The sequence below is a fragment of the Eretmochelys imbricata genome, chromosome 20 (assembly GCF_965152235.1).
Source record: "Eretmochelys imbricata isolate rEreImb1 chromosome 20, rEreImb1.hap1, whole genome shotgun sequence".
NCBI lineage: Eukaryota > Metazoa > Chordata > Testudines > Cheloniidae > Eretmochelys > Eretmochelys imbricata.
The window spans coordinates 18668401-18690407 of record NC_135591.1 but is presented as its reverse complement, the minus strand read 5'-3'; the positions used below and the strand labels follow the sequence as shown (position 1 = coordinate 18690407).

The 22007-nt window shown below is 58.6% G+C and overlaps 1 protein-coding gene across 1 annotated transcript in view; it reads right to left on the bottom strand.

Moving 5' to 3' along the window:
* DENND1C (DENN domain containing 1C) overlaps positions 1 to 18943 on the bottom strand; it is a 20389-nt gene extending 1446 nt beyond the window's left edge. Inside the window, exons 1-19 of the mRNA XM_077838930.1 lie at positions 18751 to 18943; positions 17430 to 17494; positions 14381 to 14424; positions 13753 to 13802; positions 13132 to 13251; positions 12495 to 12564; positions 12278 to 12358; positions 9726 to 9821; positions 9336 to 9389; positions 8012 to 8122; positions 7607 to 7707; positions 6805 to 6850; positions 6173 to 6274; positions 5413 to 5538; positions 4359 to 4460; positions 2817 to 2907; positions 2218 to 2258; positions 505 to 576; positions 44 to 181 (exon numbers count right to left, since the gene is read on the bottom strand). Of these exons, the coding sequence (XP_077695056.1) occupies positions 44 to 181; positions 505 to 576; positions 2218 to 2258; positions 2817 to 2907; positions 4359 to 4460; positions 5413 to 5538; positions 6173 to 6274; positions 6805 to 6850; positions 7607 to 7707; positions 8012 to 8122; positions 9336 to 9389; positions 9726 to 9821; positions 12278 to 12358; positions 12495 to 12564; positions 13132 to 13251; positions 13753 to 13802; positions 14381 to 14424; positions 17430 to 17494; positions 18751 to 18767 (1527 nt within the window). The 5' untranslated portion in view covers positions 18768 to 18943. The remainder of the gene's footprint in view (positions 1 to 43; positions 182 to 504; positions 577 to 2217; positions 2259 to 2816; positions 2908 to 4358; positions 4461 to 5412; positions 5539 to 6172; positions 6275 to 6804; positions 6851 to 7606; positions 7708 to 8011; positions 8123 to 9335; positions 9390 to 9725; positions 9822 to 12277; positions 12359 to 12494; positions 12565 to 13131; positions 13252 to 13752; positions 13803 to 14380; positions 14425 to 17429; positions 17495 to 18750) is intronic.
* Positions 18944 to 22007: the final 3064 nt, after the last annotated feature.

The following is a 22007-nucleotide window of genomic DNA, read 5'->3' as shown; positions in this document are numbered from 1 at the left end:
CTGGGGGGTGGGGGAATTTCCTTAGCAAGGGGGAATCCCTGGCTCGGAGTTGGAGGTTGGGTGGCGGGGGGAGTCTGGGCGGGATCCCCCAGCCCAAAGAGGATTGCTGCAGTAGGAATCTTACCCTGTACCTCAAGCGACTTCGCATCTCCTTCAGCCTGTCTCGGGCATGGCTCTTGGCCTAGAGGAGAGGAGAGAGAGGGGTGACCAGGCAGGAAGCCATTCCTGGTTCTCTATGGTCTGATAGAACTGTCCATTCTGAGATCCCGGCACGGAGACACGACTGCATCCCCCTGCAATACCCCAGCCCCCGGGAATCCCCTGCACACAGATGCGACAGCATCCCCCTGTGATACCCCAGCCCTGGGACCCCCACCTCATGGAGACACAACTGCATCCCCCTGTGATACCCCAGCCCCTGGGAGCTCCCCCCCACTGATAAAATCCCCCTGCTAACAGAGCCCAGTGAACGGGGAAGACTGTGTAGCCGGCTGGTGACCTTACATATTTGTACATGTTCCTGACGGCTGGGTTCGTCTTGTTCTTCATAGTGTTGATCAGGGCCCCTCCGCCTTTCTGGCAAGACAAAGCACAGAGATGTTGCTTTGGAGCGACCCCTATAGGTGCCTGGTGTCTTCTGGTGTCTTAGCTTTGTCTTTCCCCCTGACACAAGTAGCCTGACCTTCCTGCCATTAGAGGGAGCCTGTGGGTGAATACAGTTGCGGCAGGAGTCACCAGGTGGCGTTGTCGCAGACAATCTTTCTCTTAGCAGCGTTCTTGGGCGCATTGTTGCCAGTTTTGCAATGGCATTTTCTCCGGTGGGAGCTGTTGCAAGCAGTGGGGGGTTGCTCTCTGCCATGGTCCTGCTAACTCGAATCAGCTGGAGGCCGGTACTGTGACATGTGGTCTCCAAGTTTGTTTTTTTTCCTCAGCAGGCGAGCGAACGGTCAGCCGTGGGAAGACACACGCTGCGTATGGCAGTTAATCTGGGGGCCGTGCTGAGGCCTGGGGAGCGGGAGCTGGGACAGCAGCTTGACAGTTTGCTCCATCTTGGTCTCCGATTCTTGAGGCAGTGTTGCACCCTGGGCAGGGAGTTTTGCAATGGGCTGGGATCCCTGAATGAGGGGATCAGCCTGCGTGCAGCTGCTGACACCTCTGTTCCAAGACTGGTGTATGGAGTGTAAATAAACAAGTTGCAAATATGCCCAGACTCCATATCACTGATTTCTCCTCCACTTGGAAGCTGGCATGCCTGGTGTTGGGCATCTGCTACCTCTCAAGAGAGGCAACAGTAGAACATAATATTGTCAATGCGTCTAAGCCACTAATGGCCCCTAAGGAGAAACAAAAACTTAGGGCTTGAGCTTCTCAATCCACTATGGGCATTCCAGTGACTTCGGCGGAGCCGCTCCTGATTTAACTCGAAGGGGATCAGAATCAAGCTACTAATTTGGAAGTGGTGTGTTCGGGAGCATGTGTAAATTACATGCCCCAGGGGAGTTAATTTACACAGCGAGCAGTACATTAAAGTAGGGCAGCAGCTACTTTCGTTCACCTCTTCTGGGACTTATTCACCTGCTCTTTCCCAGCCTGCAGGATCGCGGGGGTTAGATCTTGGCCCCTCTGTTGTCAACGGGGCCTAAGCTGATTTACACCAATCAAGGATCCGTCCTCTCATGGTGTAAAATACACCAGTTGAACCTCAAATCTGATTCCCCCCGACATCAGTTTCAAAATCTGCCTCAATTTCAGGGGGTCTGGATTTGGGCCCAGTTTGATGCATTTACTGACACAGGGAACTTAACATGTTGCCTCAGAATGATTTGACCCTTTGCCGCTAGCTGGTGAACTAGAAGCTGCAGGTAATACTTAATGCAGATAGGTCGACGTCATCACCATTTTACAGAGGGGGTAAACTGAGGCACAGAGCGGTGCAGTGACTCCCCCCCACCCCCCAGGTTACATTGCAAGTTAGTGGCAGGGTTGAACAGAACCCAGGCATCCGGGATCCCACTCCCTGGAACTCAGGAGTGCTGAATCCCAGCCCCTGTGCTCTAACCACTGCACCCCACACCCCTCCCAGAACTGGGGATAGAACCCAGGAGTCCTGGCTCCCAGTCCTGCACTCACACCACTTCACAACCCCCTCCAGTGGACCCCACAAGCTGCTATCAAGCCTCACTACCCCATACATGGATCAAGCAGGCAGCTGCATACCTTGAGGCTCTCCACCCACAGCTGGTACGACCTCAGGTTACCTGCACGGGGACAGGAAAGGGAGAGATGTAAATTCCCAGACCATTAGTGACTAAGGGCCCTAGGTGGGGTCCTCACCCTCCCCACCCCCCGCTCCTTTCCCCCTCACCCCCGAGCCTGACCCACGCCCTGGTGAGGAGGTGGATATTGCCAGGCCAGCCCTACCATCACTGCCAACCCCCGGTGCATTGTGGGGGAACCCTGGGTGGCACCACTGTTAAAAGTTACATCTGGGGGGGCTGGGGAAGAGGTTGCAGTGATGGATGCACCTGAGGGGGACAGATGCTATCATAGAATATCAGGGTTGGAAGGGACCTCAGGAGATCATCTTGTCCAACCCCCTGCTCAAAGCAGGACCAATCCTCAATTTTTGGACAGAACGGAGGGATCGAGTCATAGGGGGAGGCGGGCGGGGATCAGCAGGGCCAAGCAAATCCATTGCCATGGCTCCCTGGGGATGCGGGTGGGGTCGCTGTATACGCACAGGGGCTCACACTGCGGGCACCACACCCCTACTGCCCCCCCAGGGAAGGTGGGGTCAGTGGCTGCACCCTCCTTACCCGCCGCCATCCCGCTGTTGGTGATTTCCTGCTCAAACACATCCGAAAAGCCCACGCCGGTGTTCAGCTTCTCCAGGCGCTCGTCAATGAACTGTAAAGGGGGTGGCGCGGGTGCAAGGGGAGTTGGGGAGAGCGCAGAGAGCACATGCAGAAGGGGAACCGTGAGAGGGGAGCATGGGGTCAGATAGAGAGGAGGGAACCATTAGAGGGTAATATGGGGGCAGATGGAGAGGGGGGAACCATGAGAGGAGAGAATGGGGGGCAGATGGAGAAGGAGAACCATTAGAGGGGAGTACGGGGGAGCAGATGGAGAAGGGGGAACCATGAGAGGGGAGTACGGGGGAGCAGATGGAGGGAGGAAACATTAGAGGGGAGTATGGAGGGCAGATGGAGGGGGGAAACATTAGAGGGGAGTATGGGGGGGCAGATGGAGAACGGGGAACAATTAGAGGGGAGCACATGGCAGGGGCAGATGGAGAACGGGGAACAATTAGAGGGGAGTACGGGGGAGCAGATGGAGAAGGGGGAACCATGAGAGGGGAGTATGGGGGCAGATGGAGAAGGGGGAACCATTAGAGGGGAGCGCAGGGCAGATGGAGGGGGGAACCATTAGAGGAGAGTATGGGGGGCAGATGGAGAAGGGGGAACCATTAGAGGGGAGCATGGGGGGGCAGATGCAGAAGGGGGAACCATTAGAGGGGAGCATGGGGGGCAGATGGAGAGGGGGAACCATTAGAGGGGAGCATGGGGGGGCAGATGGAGAGGGGGAACCATTAGAGGGGAGCACACGGCAGGGGCAGATGGAGAACGGGGAACAATTAGAGGGGAGCACACGGCAGGGGCAGATGGAGAACGGGGAACAATTAGAGGGGAGTATGGGGGGGCAGATGGAGGGGGGAACCATTAGAGGGGAGCACACGGCAGGGGCAGATGGAGAAGGGGGAACCATGAGAGGAGAGCACGGGGGCAGATGGAGAAGGGGGAACCATTAGAGGGGAGCACACGGCAGGGGCAGATGGAGAAGGAGGAAGCATGAGAGGAGAGCACAGGGGCAAATAGAGAAGGGGGAACCATTAGAGGGGAGCACACGGAAGGGCAGATGGAGAAGGGGGAACCATTAGAGGGGAGTATGGGGGGCAGATGGAGGGGGGAACCATTAGAGGGGGCCATTACAGGGAGAGCACATGATACAGTGGGGGCATAAATTATTATGGGGGACATGGGGGCAGGGCAGTGGAGGACATGGTGGGAGAGCGCGGCCATTCGTTAATAGCTTTTGTGGTGACGTGACACCTCAAAGCCCTAGGAAATATGACCCGGGATGGAGTGGCCCAACCAACCCCCTCCCCCCATCCCGGGCCCCCTCCGCCCCCCCAAACACTCCTAGATGCACCCCTCACCCCTCCAGGAGAGAAGGTCACACACACATGGCGGGGGCTGGGCACATCATTTCCTCTGGACAGGGGCTGCCAATGTAGTTGGGGGTCTCAGAACCGGGCCCCAGAATTCTTGACCCCCCCACCCCCAGGCTCTCCCCTTTACCTGTTTGAACAGCTGCAGGTGCACTGCGTTCTGCAGGAACTCCCGCATGGTGCTAGACTTGTGGTTGAGGAAGGACTCTTGGCAGAAAGAGATGGGCTGGCCCTGCGGGCGGAGGGCACAAAGAGGGTGAATGCGGGGGGGGGGGGCTCCCTTCTAGGAGGTTGGGTCCCAGGTCAGAGACACTGGCTCTGTGCCCTGCTCGGGGGGGGAGGGGGGAGGTCTGGAGCAGGGCCCCAGACTGGGGAAGCCAGGTTGCTCTGGGCACCGGGGATTGGCAGCTAGCCCAAAGCCCCTGAGGGCACTGACCACGGGGTAGTTACTGGGCCAACCGGGCACTCCAGCTGCCCTGGATGGTTCCTCAGCGTTTCTGGAGAACTCAACCCCCACACCCACCCCCAGGGCTTAACCCCGGCAGCTGCTTTGCAACATAAAATCCTTGAGGGTCACTCAGGGCTAATGCCTCCCCCTGCACAGAGAAACCCACAGGGGCCACTGGATTTCCAGGAAGTCCTCCCTGGGAGGGGGGCATTAGAGGGACACAGAGTGGGGAGGGTTTGGGGTTTCCCCTCCCGATCCTGGGGATCCCTGAGGAAGGAAACCCCGCAACGGGGAGAAGACAGACACTTAGAGGGCTGATTGCTCTATGCTACTCTGCCGGTCTCCCTGCCCATGGCAGCATAGCTGCTCAGAGGCGTGCAGACACTTGTATGGCCAGGCCTGGAAGAAAGGGGGAACGCATAGGCTGCCATGGGGGGAACTCTTGGAGGGAACACATGGGGCATGTGGGAAGTGGGGGGCGTGGACCAGCTTCTTGTTCTGGGTCTGGTCAGCGCCTGGCACAATGGGTTCCTGCCCTCAACTCAAATTCCCGGGTGAAATATACAGCACCTAACACAACAGGGTCCTGGACCAGGATTGAGGGTCCCAGATACCAATAATGAATGTCTAGCCCCAAGGGGGAGACACTGAGCACCCGACTCTGTCCTATCTCACACTGCATGTGCCCCCTCCCTGTGAGCTGCCCTCAGTGGGCGGGGAGGGAAGCCAGCCTCACCGGGGTGCAAATCAGCGCGTCACGGTAGCCACCGAACAGCAGCGCCTGGGCTCGGAGGAAGGCTCGGGCCACCCCGTCCCCAGTGGTGGCCGACTGCTTCTTCAGCTGGAGCTTCAGCAGAGACACCTGGGAGAGGAGAGACCCACATGAGCGAGTCAGGGTCAGCTCCTGGGCTGGGGGAGCTGGGGAGGGGCAGCAGTGTGGTCCGGGCCCTAGATCCCAGGGGGCTTTGGGGTACACTCAGGCTGAGACGGATCCCTGGATTAGACGGGAAAGTCCATGAGAGCGGGGAGGGAGGGAGATCCCACAGGGTCCCTGCAGATCACGCTCCTCCCATCTCTTGGGGTCCCTCTGGAAAGGGACGGAAGGATCTGTCCGTGGCATCTCCAGAGATCACGTTGCCACTAGAGAAGGAAGCCGACTTCCAGCTCTGGCTGGGGAACCTCCTTCCTCACGCAACCAAAGGGCAGCGTCTGCACTGGGGATGAGATCTCCGGGCTGCCAAGCCACGAGATGCCAGGGGGAGCTCAGAGCCCATGCCCCATACCCGGGGTGTAAGGAGGGGGCACAGAACAGGAGAGAAGGGGACTTTGGGGAGATCCAGGCTAAGGTTTGGATGCAGCCCAGCGTGGGGCTTGCCAAGGATCATGGAGGTTGAATGTGGGGGTCCCCTCCAGGGCTGGTGGAGGGGGAGGAGGGTTTCACCCATCTGCTTGTGCTGGAGACAGGGGACGGCAGCAGGGGACGGGCAGGGACTGACCACGTCGCTCGGGAGGTTCTCCAGGTCCTGGAAGGGCGACTCCAGCGTGTTGGTGTCGATGTTGAGGATCACCACGTCCTCCAGGGCCTTGTCCCGCACCCTCTGCCAGGAGAGGACACATCCAGAGGGGAAAGGGCTGGAGCTGGAGCCGGCCTCGGCGCTCTGCACCTCCCCACCAGGTAGCCGGGCTTGCCGTCCACCGGTCACCTCAGGCCACCAGGACGGCTCTTCCCTGAGGGAAACCCGCTCCAGCAGGCAACCCACAAGGGGCCAGAGCCTGTAGCTTGGCACCCGGCTTCGCTCCAGCTCTGGGACCCCCAGCAGCTCCTTGCTGATGGCAGCTTTGACTCGAGATCCAAATTAAACGTCCAGGGGATCGGACCCACCCCCTGTGCAAAGGCTGAGGAAATCCCCCCCGTGAAGCTGTGGGACCCCTTTCTCCACACAAGCCCGCCCCCCTCCCCCAGTCCCAGATCTCTTCCTGGGAACGGCAGGAGCTCCCCCCTGCATCCTGGGGGATCCCCCGCATTCAGGCTTCCTGCAGCCCCAGCTTGTGCTGGGACTCACCCCCCTTCCCAGCCTGCAGTGCAGGTTGCAGTCCCCAGGGGGCGCCGGGGAGGGGCAGGACTCACCTCCATGAGGCTGGAGTGGACACCGATGAGGTAGGGCATAGGGGCACTGCGGGAAGGGAGGGAGGGAGAGAGAGGATGAGGAGACGCAGACAAATAAAGCATAAACTGCCCAGGCCTGGTAGCGCCCCTGCCTCAAAGCAGAGACTAGAGGGATCAGTGCGCTAGATTATCCCCCTAAAACTTGCTCCCTATAGCACAGTCCCCCCAAGCGCCACACTGGGACACTGGGGTTGGCACGGACCGTGAGGGGAGAGTTCACCCTGCCTAGCCCTCGCCCTGCTCCCTGTGGCACAGCACCCCATGGTGCCAGGCAGGGGCTAGCACTGGCTGAAAGGGCACAGCGCCCCCTACAGAGCCCCCACCCTGCTCCCTGCCGCACAGCGCCCCCTATAGGGCACCGGGGCCAGCCCTGACCGCCAGGGGAGAGCGCCCCCTACAGAGCCCCCACCCTGCTCCCTGCCGCACAGCGCCCCCTAGTGCCAGTCTAGGGCACCGGGGCCAGCCCTGACCGCCGGGGAGAGCGCCCCCTACAGAGCCCCCACCCTGCTCCCTGCCGCACAGCGCCCCCTATAGGGCACTGGGGCCAGCCCTGACCGCCAGGGGAGAGCGCCCCCTACAGAGCCCCCACGCTGCTCCCTGCCGCACAGCACCCCCTAGTGCCAGTCTAGGGCACCGGGGCCAGCCCTGACCGCCAGGGGAGAGCGCCCCCTCCCACCTCCCTGAAGGATGCCGGCGGTCCCCCCCCCAAGAACCGACCTGGCCCGCCCCTGTTTGGCCCGCCAGAGGCGGCCCGTGCCCTTACCAGCAGTAGTCGAGCAGGTGCGGGGGCAGCGTGGGGATGTAGATATGTTGCCAGTACATGGGGTAGAGCATGGCGGAGGAGGCCTGGACGCAGGCCGTGAGCTGGGGACAGACACAGACACGGCCTTAGACTCTGCTCCGACGTGGGGGGGGTTGGGTGGGGGGCTCCGAGGACAGAGAGATCTGGGGGAGGCAAGGGCCTCAAGAAATGTCCTGCATTGGAGGCTACGGGGGTCACAAGTCCCGGGCCGGGGCACGTCCCCCTGAGCAACACCCCCCCCCGTGCCCATGCCAGGGCACGTCCCCGCGCCCTCACTGCAGGCATGTGCCAGGGCACAGCCCTGCGACCCCCCCCCCCCACAGCGGGCCTGTGCCAGGGCGAGTGCCCCCCCCCGGTGCCCCTCACCGTGCTGAGCTTGCCGGAGGTGAGCAGGATGCGCCGTTCGTACAGCATGCTCCCGTACAGCTGCAGCATGTTGGGCACGTCCACGGCCACCACGAACTCCGTCAAGTTCCTCTGCGGGCAGAGGCCGGGCCAGGAGTTGGAGACGCCCGACTCCCCGCTCTTCCCCTTCCCCCCGTCTGCCCCTCTGTCCTTCCCGCTGCAGTGCGCTCCCCCCCGCCCCGTTCAACACAATGCATGCCCCTCCCCCTCCCGCAGGGCAATGTGAGCTTCCCCCCCCCACTCGGCAGTGCGCTGCGCTTTCCCCCTCCCCCCTCTGCAGTGTAGTGAGCACCCGCTCCCCCCTCCTGCAGTGTGGTGCGCTCTGCCACTTCCCCCATTCTGCAGTGAAGTGTGCTGTCCTCCTGCAGTGCACTGCGCTTTCCCCCTCCCCCCTCCTGCAGTGCAGTGCACTCCCCCCCTCCTGCAGTGTGGTGCGCTCTGCCACTTCCCCCATTCTGCAGTGAAGTGTGCTGTCCTCCTGCAGTGCACTGCGCTTTCCCCCTCCCCCCTCCTGCAGTGCAGTGCACTCCCCCCCTCCTGCAGTGTGGTGCGCTCTGCCACTTCCCCCATTCTGCAGTGAAGTGTGCTGTCCTCCTGCAGTGCACTGCGTTTTCCCCCTCCCCCCTCCTGCAGTGAAGTGCACTCCCCCCCTCCTGCAGTGTGGTGTGCTCTGCCACTTCCCCCATTCTGCAGTGAAGTGTGCTCTCCCCCTCCTGCACTGCAGTGTGCTTCCCCTCTGCAGTGCAGTGCGCACCCGCTCCCCCTCCTGAAGTGCAGTGCACTCTCTCACTCCTGCAGTGTAGTGTGCTCTGCCACTGCCTCCATTCTGCAGTAAAGTGTGCTCTCGCCCTCCTGCAGTGCACTGCGCTTTCCCCTCCCCTTCCTGCAGTGAAGTGCACTCTTCCCTCCTGCAGTGTAGTGTGCTCTCCCACTCCCCCATTCTGCAGTGCAGTGAGCTCTCCCCTTATTGCAGTGTAGTGCGCTCTCCCCTCCCCCCACTCTGCAGCACACTCCCCCTCCCCCTCCTGCAGCACAGTGCGCTCTCCTCTCCCCTAATCTGCAGCACACTGTACTCTCCCCCTCAGCCCCCTGCCTATCCCACTCTGCCGTGCAGTGTAATGCACCCCCTCCTCTCCCTGCACTGCTCACATTCAGTCTCCTTGCAGTGCTCTCCCCCCACGCCACTCACTGCCAGGGCACCTCCCCCATTCCACCGCCTCTGCTCTTTGCACCCCTGAATCAGCCCCCAAACCCGCCCATCCCAGGAGGGGGCGCAGGGACTTACGTTCTCCGGGATGGTGGGCAGGCTGCCGAGGTCCGGGGCAATGAAGTAGGAGGGCTGTAATGGAGAAGGGGGTGGCGTTAGCACGGCCCCCGCCACCAGGGGGCGCCGTGCTGCGGAGTTAGTGCTGTTCACCCAAGCCACACAGGGTTAATCATCGTTAAGCTTGTAATTAGTTGGCGGCTGAGTTTGCTCCCCTGGTTAGGGAGGGGAGAAGATTCGGGGGTCCAGTTGCACAGTTTGCCCGTCCTCCCCAGTTGCCCCTTAGTGCCAAGATAGGGGTGATCATACCACCTGGCTGGGGGGGGGGACGGGGACCATGCACTGTCAGGGATCGCTCGGTTAGTCGGCACACTCCGGCTGGTTAACATCGGGCGGAGTTTCCCGACTCACCGACTCGGTCCCGCCCGCCGGATCCCGGCTCCGGTCTCTGTGTCGGCCATTCAGAAAGTTGCCGGTGCTTATTCTCAGTTTGTTCAACTTCTGGTCCTTGCGGGACAGCGAGGGGATAAAAGCATAGAGACGTGCGTGTGCACCACCAGCAGGACAGCCCTGCACCTTCGCGGGATCAGCGGGCTTGGTTGGGGCAGTCCGGAGGATTATGAGATCTTAATGCCAAAATGCCATAAAACTTCCCCCAAATAATTCCTAGATCAGATCTTTTAGAAAAACAACCAATAAGAATGTAAGAGCCAAGGTCCATCTAGCCCAGTATTCTGTCTCTGACAGTGGCCAGAGATGCACGAGGAGTGGACAAAACAGGGCAATTTTGGAGAAATACACCCCTGTTGTCCCCTCCTGATTTCTGGGAGTCAGATTTAGGGTTGCCCCAAGCATGGGGTTACATCCCTGACCTTGGTTGATAGCCATTGATGGACCTATCCTCCGTGAACTGGCCATCACAACATCCCAAGGCAGTGAGTTCCACAGGTTAATTGTGCGTGGCCTGGAAAAAATACTTCCTCTCTCTTGTACTAAATCTGCTGCCTGTGCGTTTCATCGCGTGACCCCTGGTTTTTGTGTTGTGGGAAAGGCTAAATATCAGTTCTCCATTCCCTTGTTTCCACACACGTACGCCTTATTTCCAGTGTGAACCTGGCTAGCCTCAACTCCCGGGGCCTGGATCTTGTTAGCCCTTTTGCCCCTAGATTGAAGAGCCATGATTTTTCAGTGGAAAGTTGGGTTTTCCATTAAATGGCTTCCTCCCCCCCCCGCCTTCCCCCTTCCCGAAAGCATCTGCTTCCCTGGGAAGTGTCGCTATCTTGTCAAAATATCCCAGACTGAAATATTCTGGCCCCAAACCAAACTATGTCAATTCAAAACGGCACCTTGGTGTCTCGTGGGAGTTGTAGTGTGGGTGTCTTGTGCTGCCGTTCTCCACTGTTGGAAGGACGCTGTGGCTTGACAACATCTCCCATAGAATCATAGAATATCAGGGTTGGAAGGGACCTCAGGAGGTCATCTAGTCCAATCCCCTGCTCAAAGCAGGACCAATCCCCGACTAAATCATCCCAGCCAGGGCTTTGTCAAGCCTGACCTTAAAAACTTCTAGGGAAAGAGATTCCACCACCTCCCTAGGTAACGCATTCCAGTGCTTCACCACCCTCCTCGTGAAAAAGTTTTTCCTAATATCCAACCTAAATCTCCCCCACTGCAACTTGAGGCCATTACTCCTTGTTCTGTCATCTGCTACCACTGAGAACAGTCTAGAGCCATCCTCTTTGGAACCCCCTTTCAGGTAGTTGAAAGCAGCTATCAAATCCCCCCTCATTCTTCTCTTCTGAAGACTAAACATCCCCAGTTCCCTCAGCCTCTCCTCGTAAGTCATGTGTTCCTGTCCCCTAATCATTTTTGTTGCCCTTCGCTGGACTCTTTCCAATTTTTTGGGTCTTGTCGTGTGGGGCCCAACACTGGACACAGGACTCCAGATGAGGCTTCACCAGTGCCGAATTGAGGGGAACGATCACGTCCCTTGATCTGCTGGCAATGCCCCTACTTATACATCCCCAAATGCCGTTAGCCTTCTTGGCAACAAGGGCACCCTGTTGACTCATATCCAGCTTCTCGTCCACTGTCACCCCTAGGTCCTTTTCTGCAGAACTGCTGCCGACCCATGATGCACCACAGCCAAGGACTCCTCGGTCACACCCCTGCCCTTCACTAAGAGGGGAGAAAGTGGTGCATCCTGGGAGATGTAGTCCAACCAGGGGGCTGGCCCATAGAGAATGGGTGCATGAGGCCCTTGAACTACAACTCCCATGAGGCCCCTCAGCACTAGTTTGAATTGAAATATTTTGGGTTTTGGCCACTTTTGGGAGGGGGAAGGGCTGGCCTACAGGTCGGCGACCACCCAGGGCACCGTGGTTGGGGATGGAGGGGCACTGTAGTCGTCGTCCCCTCCCCCCACACACACAGCCAGCCCAAGGCCCCTTTAACCCGTGAGCATTGGCCTGGAGCCAGGGAGGGCCAGAGTTGGGGGTGCCCCGGCTGGGGGCTCCTCCTGGGCACTAGGCTCCAGTTGTTAGTCCTGGCCGGGCTGGGGAAGGACCAGACTTCCTCTTCCCCTGCATGGACCACTTCTGGGGCCAGGTCAGACCCACCTACGGGAACCCCCCCCCCCCCGCCCCCGACTGTAGGAAGCTCCACGGCTGCTGGCCACCCCCAGCAGGAGTGCAGAAGTAAGGGTGGCAATCCCCCGTCGCCTGACAATAGCTTTGCGACCCCCCACAACCCACTTTTGGGTCGGGACCCCCAGGGTTTCAACACCACAAAATTTCAGATGTACGTGTTGGAAACCGTGACATTTACGATTTTTTTTATCCTATGATTGTGAAATTGGATCCAAAATGGATTGTGAATTTGGTAGCGCCCTGTAGGATTTGGTAGGATCATGGACCGAGGGGGGGACAGCACCCCCTAGTGAGAGAGACTGAGCTGATACTTACAAATTCTAGGTTGACGGGGCTGTTCAGCTGGGGCACCGGGTGGCAATAGAGGGCAGAGAGGAACTCGGCCAGTTCATTGAGCTGATGGGGAGAGAGAAAGGATGAAACGGATCGGTCCAAAAGGAGCTGGGGTTGAGGGAGTGACAAGATGATCGGGATGTAGCGAGACTAGGGGTGGAGGTAGCCACCGAAAAGGACCCAGGAGTCCTGGGCTCACCTGCTCCTTGGCTAAGTGGTCAGCAATGTTGTTGAGGATCTTGTAGAAAACTTCAAACCAGGGCAGGTAACTGAGAAAAGGAGAAGCGGGGGCAGTTTATTGTCTGTGTTATGGTAGCCCCTAGGGGACTCATCCTGCTGGGTGCTGAACGGACCTCATGTGAGAGAGAATCTGTGCCCCAAAGAGCTCAGGGTCTGAACAGACAAAGGAAGGGCCGTTCCCCCTGAGGTACAGAGAGACAAAGTGACTGAGATGCGGCTGCATCTGGAGTGGGATATGGGAGCTGTTTATACAGGGATCCTTTGCTCAGCGCTGAGATGCGGCTGCCTCTGGGGTGGGGCGCAGGGGCTGTTTATACAGGGATCCTTCATCCAGTGCTGAGTGAAGAAGAACCCTAAATCCAGGGACACGAGGGAACCACCAGAATAGAAGCAATTGACGGAGGAGGAATTTGGCAGGACGTCGGGGTGGATACATTGGCCGGGATTAAAGTTTTAGATCTGCTCTGAAACACGGTGGCTGCAGCAGCCTGGCGTCCCCTAGTGCCACGCTGCGGCATCGGGCTCAGCGCTAACAAGGCGGGGAGAGCGCCCCCTGGCGGAGCCCCCAGCCCACTCCCAGCCGCACGGCGCGGTACCTGAGGATGCAGAGGCAGGCCCGGAAGCCCCCGGCCAGGCGGCAGAACCCAAAGCGCTGGTTCCCCTCCAGATCGGTCAGGACGAAGGTGAAGTTCTGCACCACGGAGTTCTCCTTTACCCTGCTGGGGCGGGGGGGGCACCCAGTGAGACCGACGGGAGAGGAGGAAGCTAACGGCTGACCGAATCCAGGACAACACCCAGAGCAGGGAGCTGGGAGCCAGGACTCCTGGTTTCTACCCCCAGCTCTGGGAAGGGAGTGGGATCTAGTGGTTTGAATACCACTGCTGGTCCCAATCGTGGTGCACTGGGCTCACTGGGCTTGATCCTGCCAGGTGCTCAGCACCTCCCTCTCCCTTTGGCACTAGTGGGACCAGAGGCCTTTCATCCTCCTCCTGAGAGATGGGGAGGGGATAGCCCTCAGCCCTCACTGCTTCCTGCATTAGACACCGCACAGGGAGGCCTATGGCCTGACCCCTGGCTACTGTCCCCCGAGAGCCATGAGCCACTGACCGCAGGGGAGCTCGTAAACTGGAGAGATTTATTGGGTGGAGGAGACCCCAGGACAGATCCTCCCACCCATGCACATGTACAGACCGACGTGCACCCGCGCAGCCGTGTACCTCTCTATGTCGAAGGGGAAGCAGAATTTGGGCAGCATCTGGATGGATTCCTGGAGAAGGCAAGGTGAAAATTACACCCCCATGACTTCAGAGATCACGGAGACCCAGCACACCAGGGTGGGGGCGAAGGCCAGATCGTCTTTATTTCCTGTCTGCTCTTTGCCCCCGACCGGAGGGAAAGTCCCCTAGGGCCAAAAAGCCCCTTCAAACACCCCGGCCCTTGCTACAGACGAGAAGCCAGGACTGAGCTGAGAGGAATTTAAGGGGGATTCTTTGGTTCTCGCTGGTTTAATCCGCACTAGGCGAGACAGGCCCATGGGTCTGATCTGGGACGGCAGGGCTTCATGGGCCCATGGGTCTGATCAAGGGGGCAGGGAAGGGGAGATAGGCTCGCTGGGCCCATGGGTGTGATCTCTGGGCAGGGGGGATAGTGGGTTAGATGGACATGAGGCAGATCAAGCCCAGATCCATGGCTCCAGACCCACACACCGGCCTGCCCCCAACGCACTGTGGGGTGAGCGGCTCATGCTCAGCTGGCTGTCCCTTCCCCCACTCTGGCGTTACAGCTCTCCACTGGCACAGGGGAAACATGGCGCTTGGCAGAGGGGCGCAGAAGCGAGGCACAGACCTGGTCATCGAACTCCTCCGGGAACTGCCTCAGCACCTGGGGGTCTGTGGGGAAAGCAGAGATAGAACCGCGATGACAGCCCTGCCCCCCAGGCCCCTGCCAGTGCTCCCTGAGCCCCTCAACCTCCCTCACCAGTGGGGAGCAGGGAAAGGAAGTGACATGTCCAAAGACAGCCAGGGAGAAAGTGGCAGAGCCAGAAATAGAACCCAGGAGTCCTGGCTCCCCTGCTTTAACCACTAGACCCCACTCCCCACCCAGAGCTACGAATAGAACCCCGGAGTCCTGGCTCCCAGCCCCCAACCATTTCATAAAGGCCACCAATCAGCACCACTGGATGGTAATGACTTTAGGATACTACTAGAATGGTCTGGATTTGAACTCGTAACCCAGAGCGGAAATGCCCCGTTATCCCATTCCCTGACCTCTAAGAGCCAGCCAGTCCCCCTGCCCAGGGATCAGACCAGAGCTGGCACGCCCTAGAGGAGAGCATCCCTCCCCTCTCCACCCCCACAGCCAACAAGTCCCACCAACCAAGAGCTGGATCAGAGCCTCAGAGAGGGGAAAAGTCCAGTATGTCATTCCCCAACACCTGGAGCCAGCCAGGCCCCCAGAACCAGCACCCTGGAAGAGAAAGGCCCTGTATCTAGTACGGCAGGGGGGAGGGATACCAGGCTGGGTGGGCCCATGGGTCTGACTGGGGGACCAGGGGGAGGGATACCAGGCTGGATGGGCCCATGGGTCTGATCTGGGATAACAGTGGGGAGGGATACCAGGCTGGATGGGCCCACGGGTCTGACTAGGGTAACAGGGAGGCAGGATACCAGGCTGGATGGGCCCACGGGTCTGACTGGGGTAACAGGGAGGCAGGATACCAGGCTGGATGGGCCCACGGGTCTGACTGGGGTAACAGGGAGGCAGGATACCAGGCTGGATGGGCCCACGGGTCTGACTGGGGTAACAGGGAGGCAGGATACCAGGCTGGATGGGCCCACGGGTCTGACTGGGGGACCAGGCTCGGTGGGCTCACTGCTCGGAGCTGCTTGGGCCATGGGGGTAGCACACAGGATGGGACTCAGGCGGGGAGAGGCTGCCCCAGAAGCTGGGGACTGTTTGGTCCTGAAGGTCCAAGGAGGCGAGCGATACACACAGATCCCTGGGGGAGCCGTGGGCTCGGGAGAGGTCGGTCTCTGCACCCAGATTCTTTACTAGACCGTCCCCCACCCCGAGAGCAGCCTCCCACTGGGACAGCTCCCCCCGCTAGCACTCACTACCCCCCCCATGCAGGGCAGGATGCCCGTTCCCCCCCCCCCCCGCCCCGCGTGATGCACCAGACACACTCGCGGCCTCCACCTCCCGCCTCGCCACTTCCTGTGGCTGCTGAGAGCAGCCCAGATGGAAGGGCCCTTCGGCTCTGCGTGGGGGTGGAGGGCGCACCTCTGAACCCAGGCCCGGCCCTGCCCATGTAGCCGACTCCCCCTGCCCCCCACCAGGAGGCTGGGGAAGGGGTTTCTGATTCCCCAGGACCTCACAGTCACCCCCACTGTGAGCTGGGCTATAATGCTTGACAGGCTGTTTATACAGCAATTCTTCACCCAGTGCCAAGGGTGCCGTGTGGCAGCTGTTTACCTAGGGATCCCTTGCCTGGCGCTGAGATGCAGCCACCTCTGGGGTGGGGCGCGGGGGCTGTTTATGCAGGGATCCCTGCCCGGCCCTGACATGCAGCCCTTCGGGGATGGGACACAGGGGGCTGTTTATACAAGGATTCCTTGCCCAGTGCTGAGATGCAGCTGCCTCTGGGGTGGGACACAGGGGGTTGTTTACACAGGAATCCCTCCCTGGCGCCGAGATGCAGCCATCTCTGGGGTGGGACGCAGGGGGCTGTTTACACAGGGATCCTTCGCCCGGCGCTGAGGGGCAGCCATTTCTGGGGTAGGCCGCAAGGGCTGTTGAACAGCCAGATACAGCAGTTTAGGACAGGAAGTGAATAACATTTTCCAGGACAAGAAACCTGCAGGAGGATTTAGGGAGGCAGAACAGAATGACCTACAGACAGGATGTGGGATAAACACCTCAGCTCTTGCACACACAACACACACACACAGTGCTAGGGAAACTGTCAGATCTATCCCCATGCCGGGGCAATGGGGCCAAAATGGACTGCAGGGGGAGGGCACCCCCTACTGAGCCCCCCACCCCAATTCCTGCAGCACCCCACCCCCTAGCTGGGGTATTGGGGTCATACTGACGCCAAGGGATGTACGCCCCCCCTACTGTTCCCCTGCCACCCCACAGCACCTTCATCCTATCACTGGCTTTGCTGGACCCTGCTTGGCTCAGGGGCCCTGAGGAAATCCCAACCCGAGGTCAGACAGCTGGAGGTGTTTCACGTCTGCCCTGAACTGCAGATGCCCCCCAAACCCTTCCCAAATGCTGTCCTTCATGAAGACAACCCCCCATAAATGCCATGGGACGGCCCTAATTTCCATGGGTCTTTAGGCTCACAGAACAATGGAAGAGACACTCAGCAACAACTGCTCTAACCACTAGACCCCACTCCCAGGAAAGAACCCGGGAGTCCTGACTCTCAGTCTCCCCCCCAACCCCCATTTAGACAACTACACTCCAGGACTTTCCCGGAGCTAGGAATAGAACCCTGGCATCCTGACTCCCATGGTCACCCCCTGCTCTAACCATTAGGAATCACTCCCCTCCTGGGGTTGGCAATAGAACCCAGGAGTCCTGGCTCTTAGCACCACCCCCTTCAATTCCCCTTCCAGAGGTGGGGATAGAACCCAGGAATTTTGACTCCCAGCCCCCCACTCTAACCATGAGCCCCTGGGAATAGAACCCAGGAGTCCTGACTTCCACACCAGAGATCCACTTTTAGCCCCAGGGAAGGTAGGCTGGATTTGAACCAACAGCCTGAAATTAAGACTCCAGTGTTCATTTACCCCAGACCTTCCCCTTGCATCCCACCCCCTCTAAGAACACAGATAAACCCCACACAACCCACCCGCCCCGGCGCCGGCCTCTGGGCTCAGGGACTTACCGTCATCTGCAGATGTGGGGCAGGCTGCCTCGAAGAACAAATCAAATGTCTTCTGGGGATTTTCCCTGGTAGGGGGAGAAGAGAGCAACCTATAACCACTGGCCAGGCTAATGGCTGAGAACGGACAAGCTCAGTGCACAAGCGGCCATCACAGGGTTGTGCAGATTTGCTCAGCAATCTTAGGCCTGCATGCACTGAGGTGCTGGGGGAAAACCCTTTCAGGAAGGGCCCGATTTAGGTTGCTCAGACTTCTTGTCTCCTGGGGGTGGGGGGCGGGGGAGACACGACTTTTAATGCACAAGCCAGGCACAGCTGGGGGTTGGGAACCCCTTAGGGGGACCTGGCTAAGGACCCCGGCGATGGATCCAGACTCCACCTGGAATGGAAACCCCTCACGTGGAGATAAGACACACTATGGAGAGCTGGGACCCCTGGCTTCTAGCCCCAACTCTGGGAGGGGAGTTGGATCGGGGGGCGGGGGCGGGGGGGGCTGCAATTCTGGACTCCTACATTCTGATTCACTCCTGCTCTGCCCTGACTGCCTGAGTGACTTGGGAAAGTCACTCCCTTTCTTTGTGCCTCAGTTTCCTCCCCATAAGATGAGGACGTTAATGCTGACCTGCCTCTCTGGGGTGAGGCTGAATTCATCCGTAAGCAGGATGAATCTTTGGCTAGAAGATGCCAAAGGACAGTAACAGGATTAGCTGACATAGCTCCACAGGTGAGCTAAAACCCACCTCATGCACCCCACAATCCTGCCTGCCCCTAGAGGATGGAGGAGAACTCCCCTCCCCACTGCGGACGACCCCCACCCCTGGCTCCTGCAGTCCTGCCCAGGAGTACCCTGGGCTGCTCACCTGCCTGGCTAGCTCAGACCTGGGCGCGGTTGCCTGGATGGTGAACTCCGCTGGAAAGAGATGGACCCCAAAACTGGCACGGCCCAGACAGCAGCAGGGCCAGCAACCTGCCAAGCTAGGGATCCCTGACCCTGCCACTCTTTTGCAGTGTCCAATTCTCCATGGCGTCCCCCAGCCCGAGCTTCCAACCCACCGAAGGGAGAAATCTTCCATCCCCCTCAGTGTCACTCCCTTTGTGGGGCCTGAGGCATTGAAACCAGCAAAGACGGGGTGTCTTAAAGGGGCCTGTCTGCCCCCCTTGGTGTCTGCCTGGGATCAAAGGTCAATTTCACTTTCTCCACTGATCAGGTAAAGAGCCAGCCGGTGGGAGGCTGGGGGGCGCCTCTGAGGGGCTGAAAATCCCTTCTGCTAAAGCCCAGGCCCTGCATGGGATCGGCGCCCAGAGAAAATCAAAGGGGTCTTACTTTATCCGCGAGCCCATGGTTCTCACTGCTCATCCCCCGTCACGGTCTCATCCCAGGCTGGCTGCCTCCAACGGGGGTGGTGCCCGCGGCACCTCTGGAGGGTAGATTTCAAGGCTGGGTTGGGTATTAAAAAAAAACAAACAAAAAAACCCTCTGTCTCCTTTTTTTTTTTTTTACGGTGCATCTACAAAAATATGAAAAAATTGCTCCCTTCTTGCTTCAGAGCTTCCTGTGTGGCTTTTCGTTAGAGGAAGTCTGAGCGCCGTGACACCCAATGGGGGCCCGGCAGGCTGGGGGGAGGGTGCATTTTGCCGCCTGATGGGGAGGCAGGGAGGTCCGGTTTTGCCCTCATTGTAGGGGGCTTCTCCGACACGTCGCCCTGCTCTTCGGAGCCCCGGCCGCAGATCGCACGTGCTGAGCAGGCTGGGGCCGGCTCAGAGCTTGGATGGCAGATGTCGGGGCGTTGCAGGGAGCAGGGTAGGGGGGCTCAGCAGGGGGCACGTGCCACTCTAGTCCGTGCTGGCCCTAGGGGGCGCTGTGCTCCTGGCAGTGTGGTGGGGAACTCCGTGGAGGGTGGTCTCCTCTGGCCGTTGGTGCTGAGCCCCGTGCTCCAGTGAAGCAGTAGGGGGCGCTGTGCCGCATGGAGAGGGATGGGGTCTCAAGAGGGGGCCGTGGCAGTCAGTGCAGACCCCAATGCCCCGGGGTGGCGCCAGGGGGCGCTGTGCTGCAGGGTGGGGGTGGGTCAGTAGGGGCTTCTTTCCCCCCTAGTGCTGACTCCAGTGTCCCAGCACTAGGGGGTGCTGTGCTGCAGGAAACCGTGTGTGGGGCTCAGTAGGAGGCGCTCTCCCCTCTCAATCAGTGCTGACGGCAGTGCCCCAGGGTGGCACCAGGGGTCGCTGTGCTGCAGGGAATGGAGTGGGGGGGCTCTGTAGGGAGCGGCTCTCCCCTCTGAGCAATGCTGACCCCAGTGACCCCTCATGGAGCTGTGCCAGGCTCTCTCACTGTCAAATCCTCATGGAGAGAAGGCAGCAGGTAATTTTTACCTCCATGTAGCTGCAGGGTCAGCCCTATACCGCACCCTCCTCCGATGCTGACTGCGCCCCACTACATCAAGGTGAAAATTAGTGGGTCTCCACTGGGGCTGCACGGTGGATCCGCCCCCAGGTGGGGTTGGAAGGGGTGCCGGGGATTCTGTCGCTTGTCGTGCTGGTGAATAACACCACCAAGCTCTTTCCCTTCCGTAGCTCTCAAAGAACGTCAGGTCAGTATCATCATCCCTGTCTGACAGGCGGGGAAACTGAGGCACAGGGTGGTGAAGTGCCCATGATTGTCCAGCGGACCAGTGGCAGAGTCAGAAATCCAACTCAGGCCTCCTGAGTCCCCTTCGGATGCTCTAGCCACTAGGCCGTACGGCCTCAAAACACATTGAAAGAGGCACTGACTCGAGGACTGAGCTGTGCCATTCTCTCCACCAGGAGGTGTGCATACAGCCGGAGGAACCCCTCCCTTCCCCGTCTGCAGGTCAGCAGGGGGCTGGTATGAAATTAGGGTGACCAGATGGCAACTGTGAAAAAACGTGATGGGATGGGGGGGGGGGTAATAGGCGCCTATATAAGAAAAAATCCCCCAAAACGGGGCTGTCCCTATAAAAACGGGACATCTGGTCACCCTATAGGAACTGCTGTTCTGGACGGACAGCTGGGGCGAGCTGACTGTACAGTGTATGGGAGCCCAATCCTGCTCAGTGCATGTGGAAACAGAGGACTTTCCACCAATCATAGCTTAGCCCCCCACGGCTCAGTTCCTAGGCCCCTGGTAGGGCCCCCACAAACAATCCTGCAGGCAACTCGGAGTTCATTTAAAGGGATGTTACCTTTTGCACCTACTTCTGCTTGGGACACCAGCCCGGGCAGTTTCACTTTCTGTGCCTAGACAGCAAATTCATTTCCTGGGATTATGTGTCGCCTAGTGGTGTTAAAGCAGGGAGAATGGAAATCAGGACTCCTGTGTTTTATTTCCAGCTTTGGAAGGAGAGCGGGGTCTAGTAGTTAGAGCGTGCGTGGGGCGGGGGGGGGAGAAGGGGTGCGGGGGCGGAAGTCAGGACTCCAGGGTTCTCTCCCCAGCTAGAGAGTCTAGTGGTGAAGTATGAGAATCAGGACTCCAGGGTTCAATCCATTTACAGGGCAATATAGAGGCCCCAGTCCACACAGGCCCTATTGACTTAAATGGGACCCTAGGCTATGTTGAGTTCATTGGGGCCTGAGGTCTGGTGCACCCTGGGCTTGATCCAAAGCTGTAGCTGGACCGTTACAGTCCCCTCATGCGGACGCAGTTTACGATGGCCTACCGCAGTTTGCGCTGACGCAGCTTAGCCGGGAGCCCTTGTGCCGAGACTGGAACCCAGGAGTCCTGTGCATCAAATCAGGTGAGCTGCAATGGGGCAAGTCAGGCTGTCGTGGTGTATAGGGGTCAGCACAAGTGGCTACACTCCCAGTGCTGACAAGACAGCGGACAATGGATTCTCAACCTTTACCATAGCAGGACCCCTCTCTGAAGGACACCCTTGCCCCTTTTAGCTGGGATCTAGTGGGGATCCCCTCCCCTTTAATAACAAGGGCAGGGAGGGGTTGCAAAATCTGGGATAAGAACCCCCACATTAGATCATCTGGCACATGCAGAAATGGGATTTCTCCAGTGCTGCGAACTCTTGCAATATCTGCTGTTTTTCCTTAAAGCCCCAGCTCCCGGAGTCATGGGAATATGGGGGAAAGTACATTTCTAGCCCTCTCTCCTAGAGAAAAGTTTTCAAATGGGACCTGAGTGTGACCTAAATAAAACAAAAGGCAGCCAGAAAGAACCCCAAACATACTATGTTCAAAATATATATATATATCTCATGATGTTTTGCACCAATCTTGCGATTTTGGGTGGACCTGACTAGAGCTGGAGAAACAGATGTATTGCTTTGATTCACTGGTAGTTGCAAATAAAACCTAATAATTTGTTTCAGATCAACACAAAACCAATTTTCTTCAGAATTTTCAGCAAATTGAAAAGTTGAAAAAGTGTTTTAGGTCAAACTCAATGTTTTTCTTTCAATTTTTAGCATTTCAAAAAAATGAAGGAAATTTCTAAAGACAATGTCTTTCCCCCCTGAAAAATCAAATTGTTTAGAGCTTTTTAGATGGGGGGAGGGGGTGGTTTTGGACCAAAACAATTTGCCAAAATCAAGACAAATTCATTAAATTTTTTGGTTG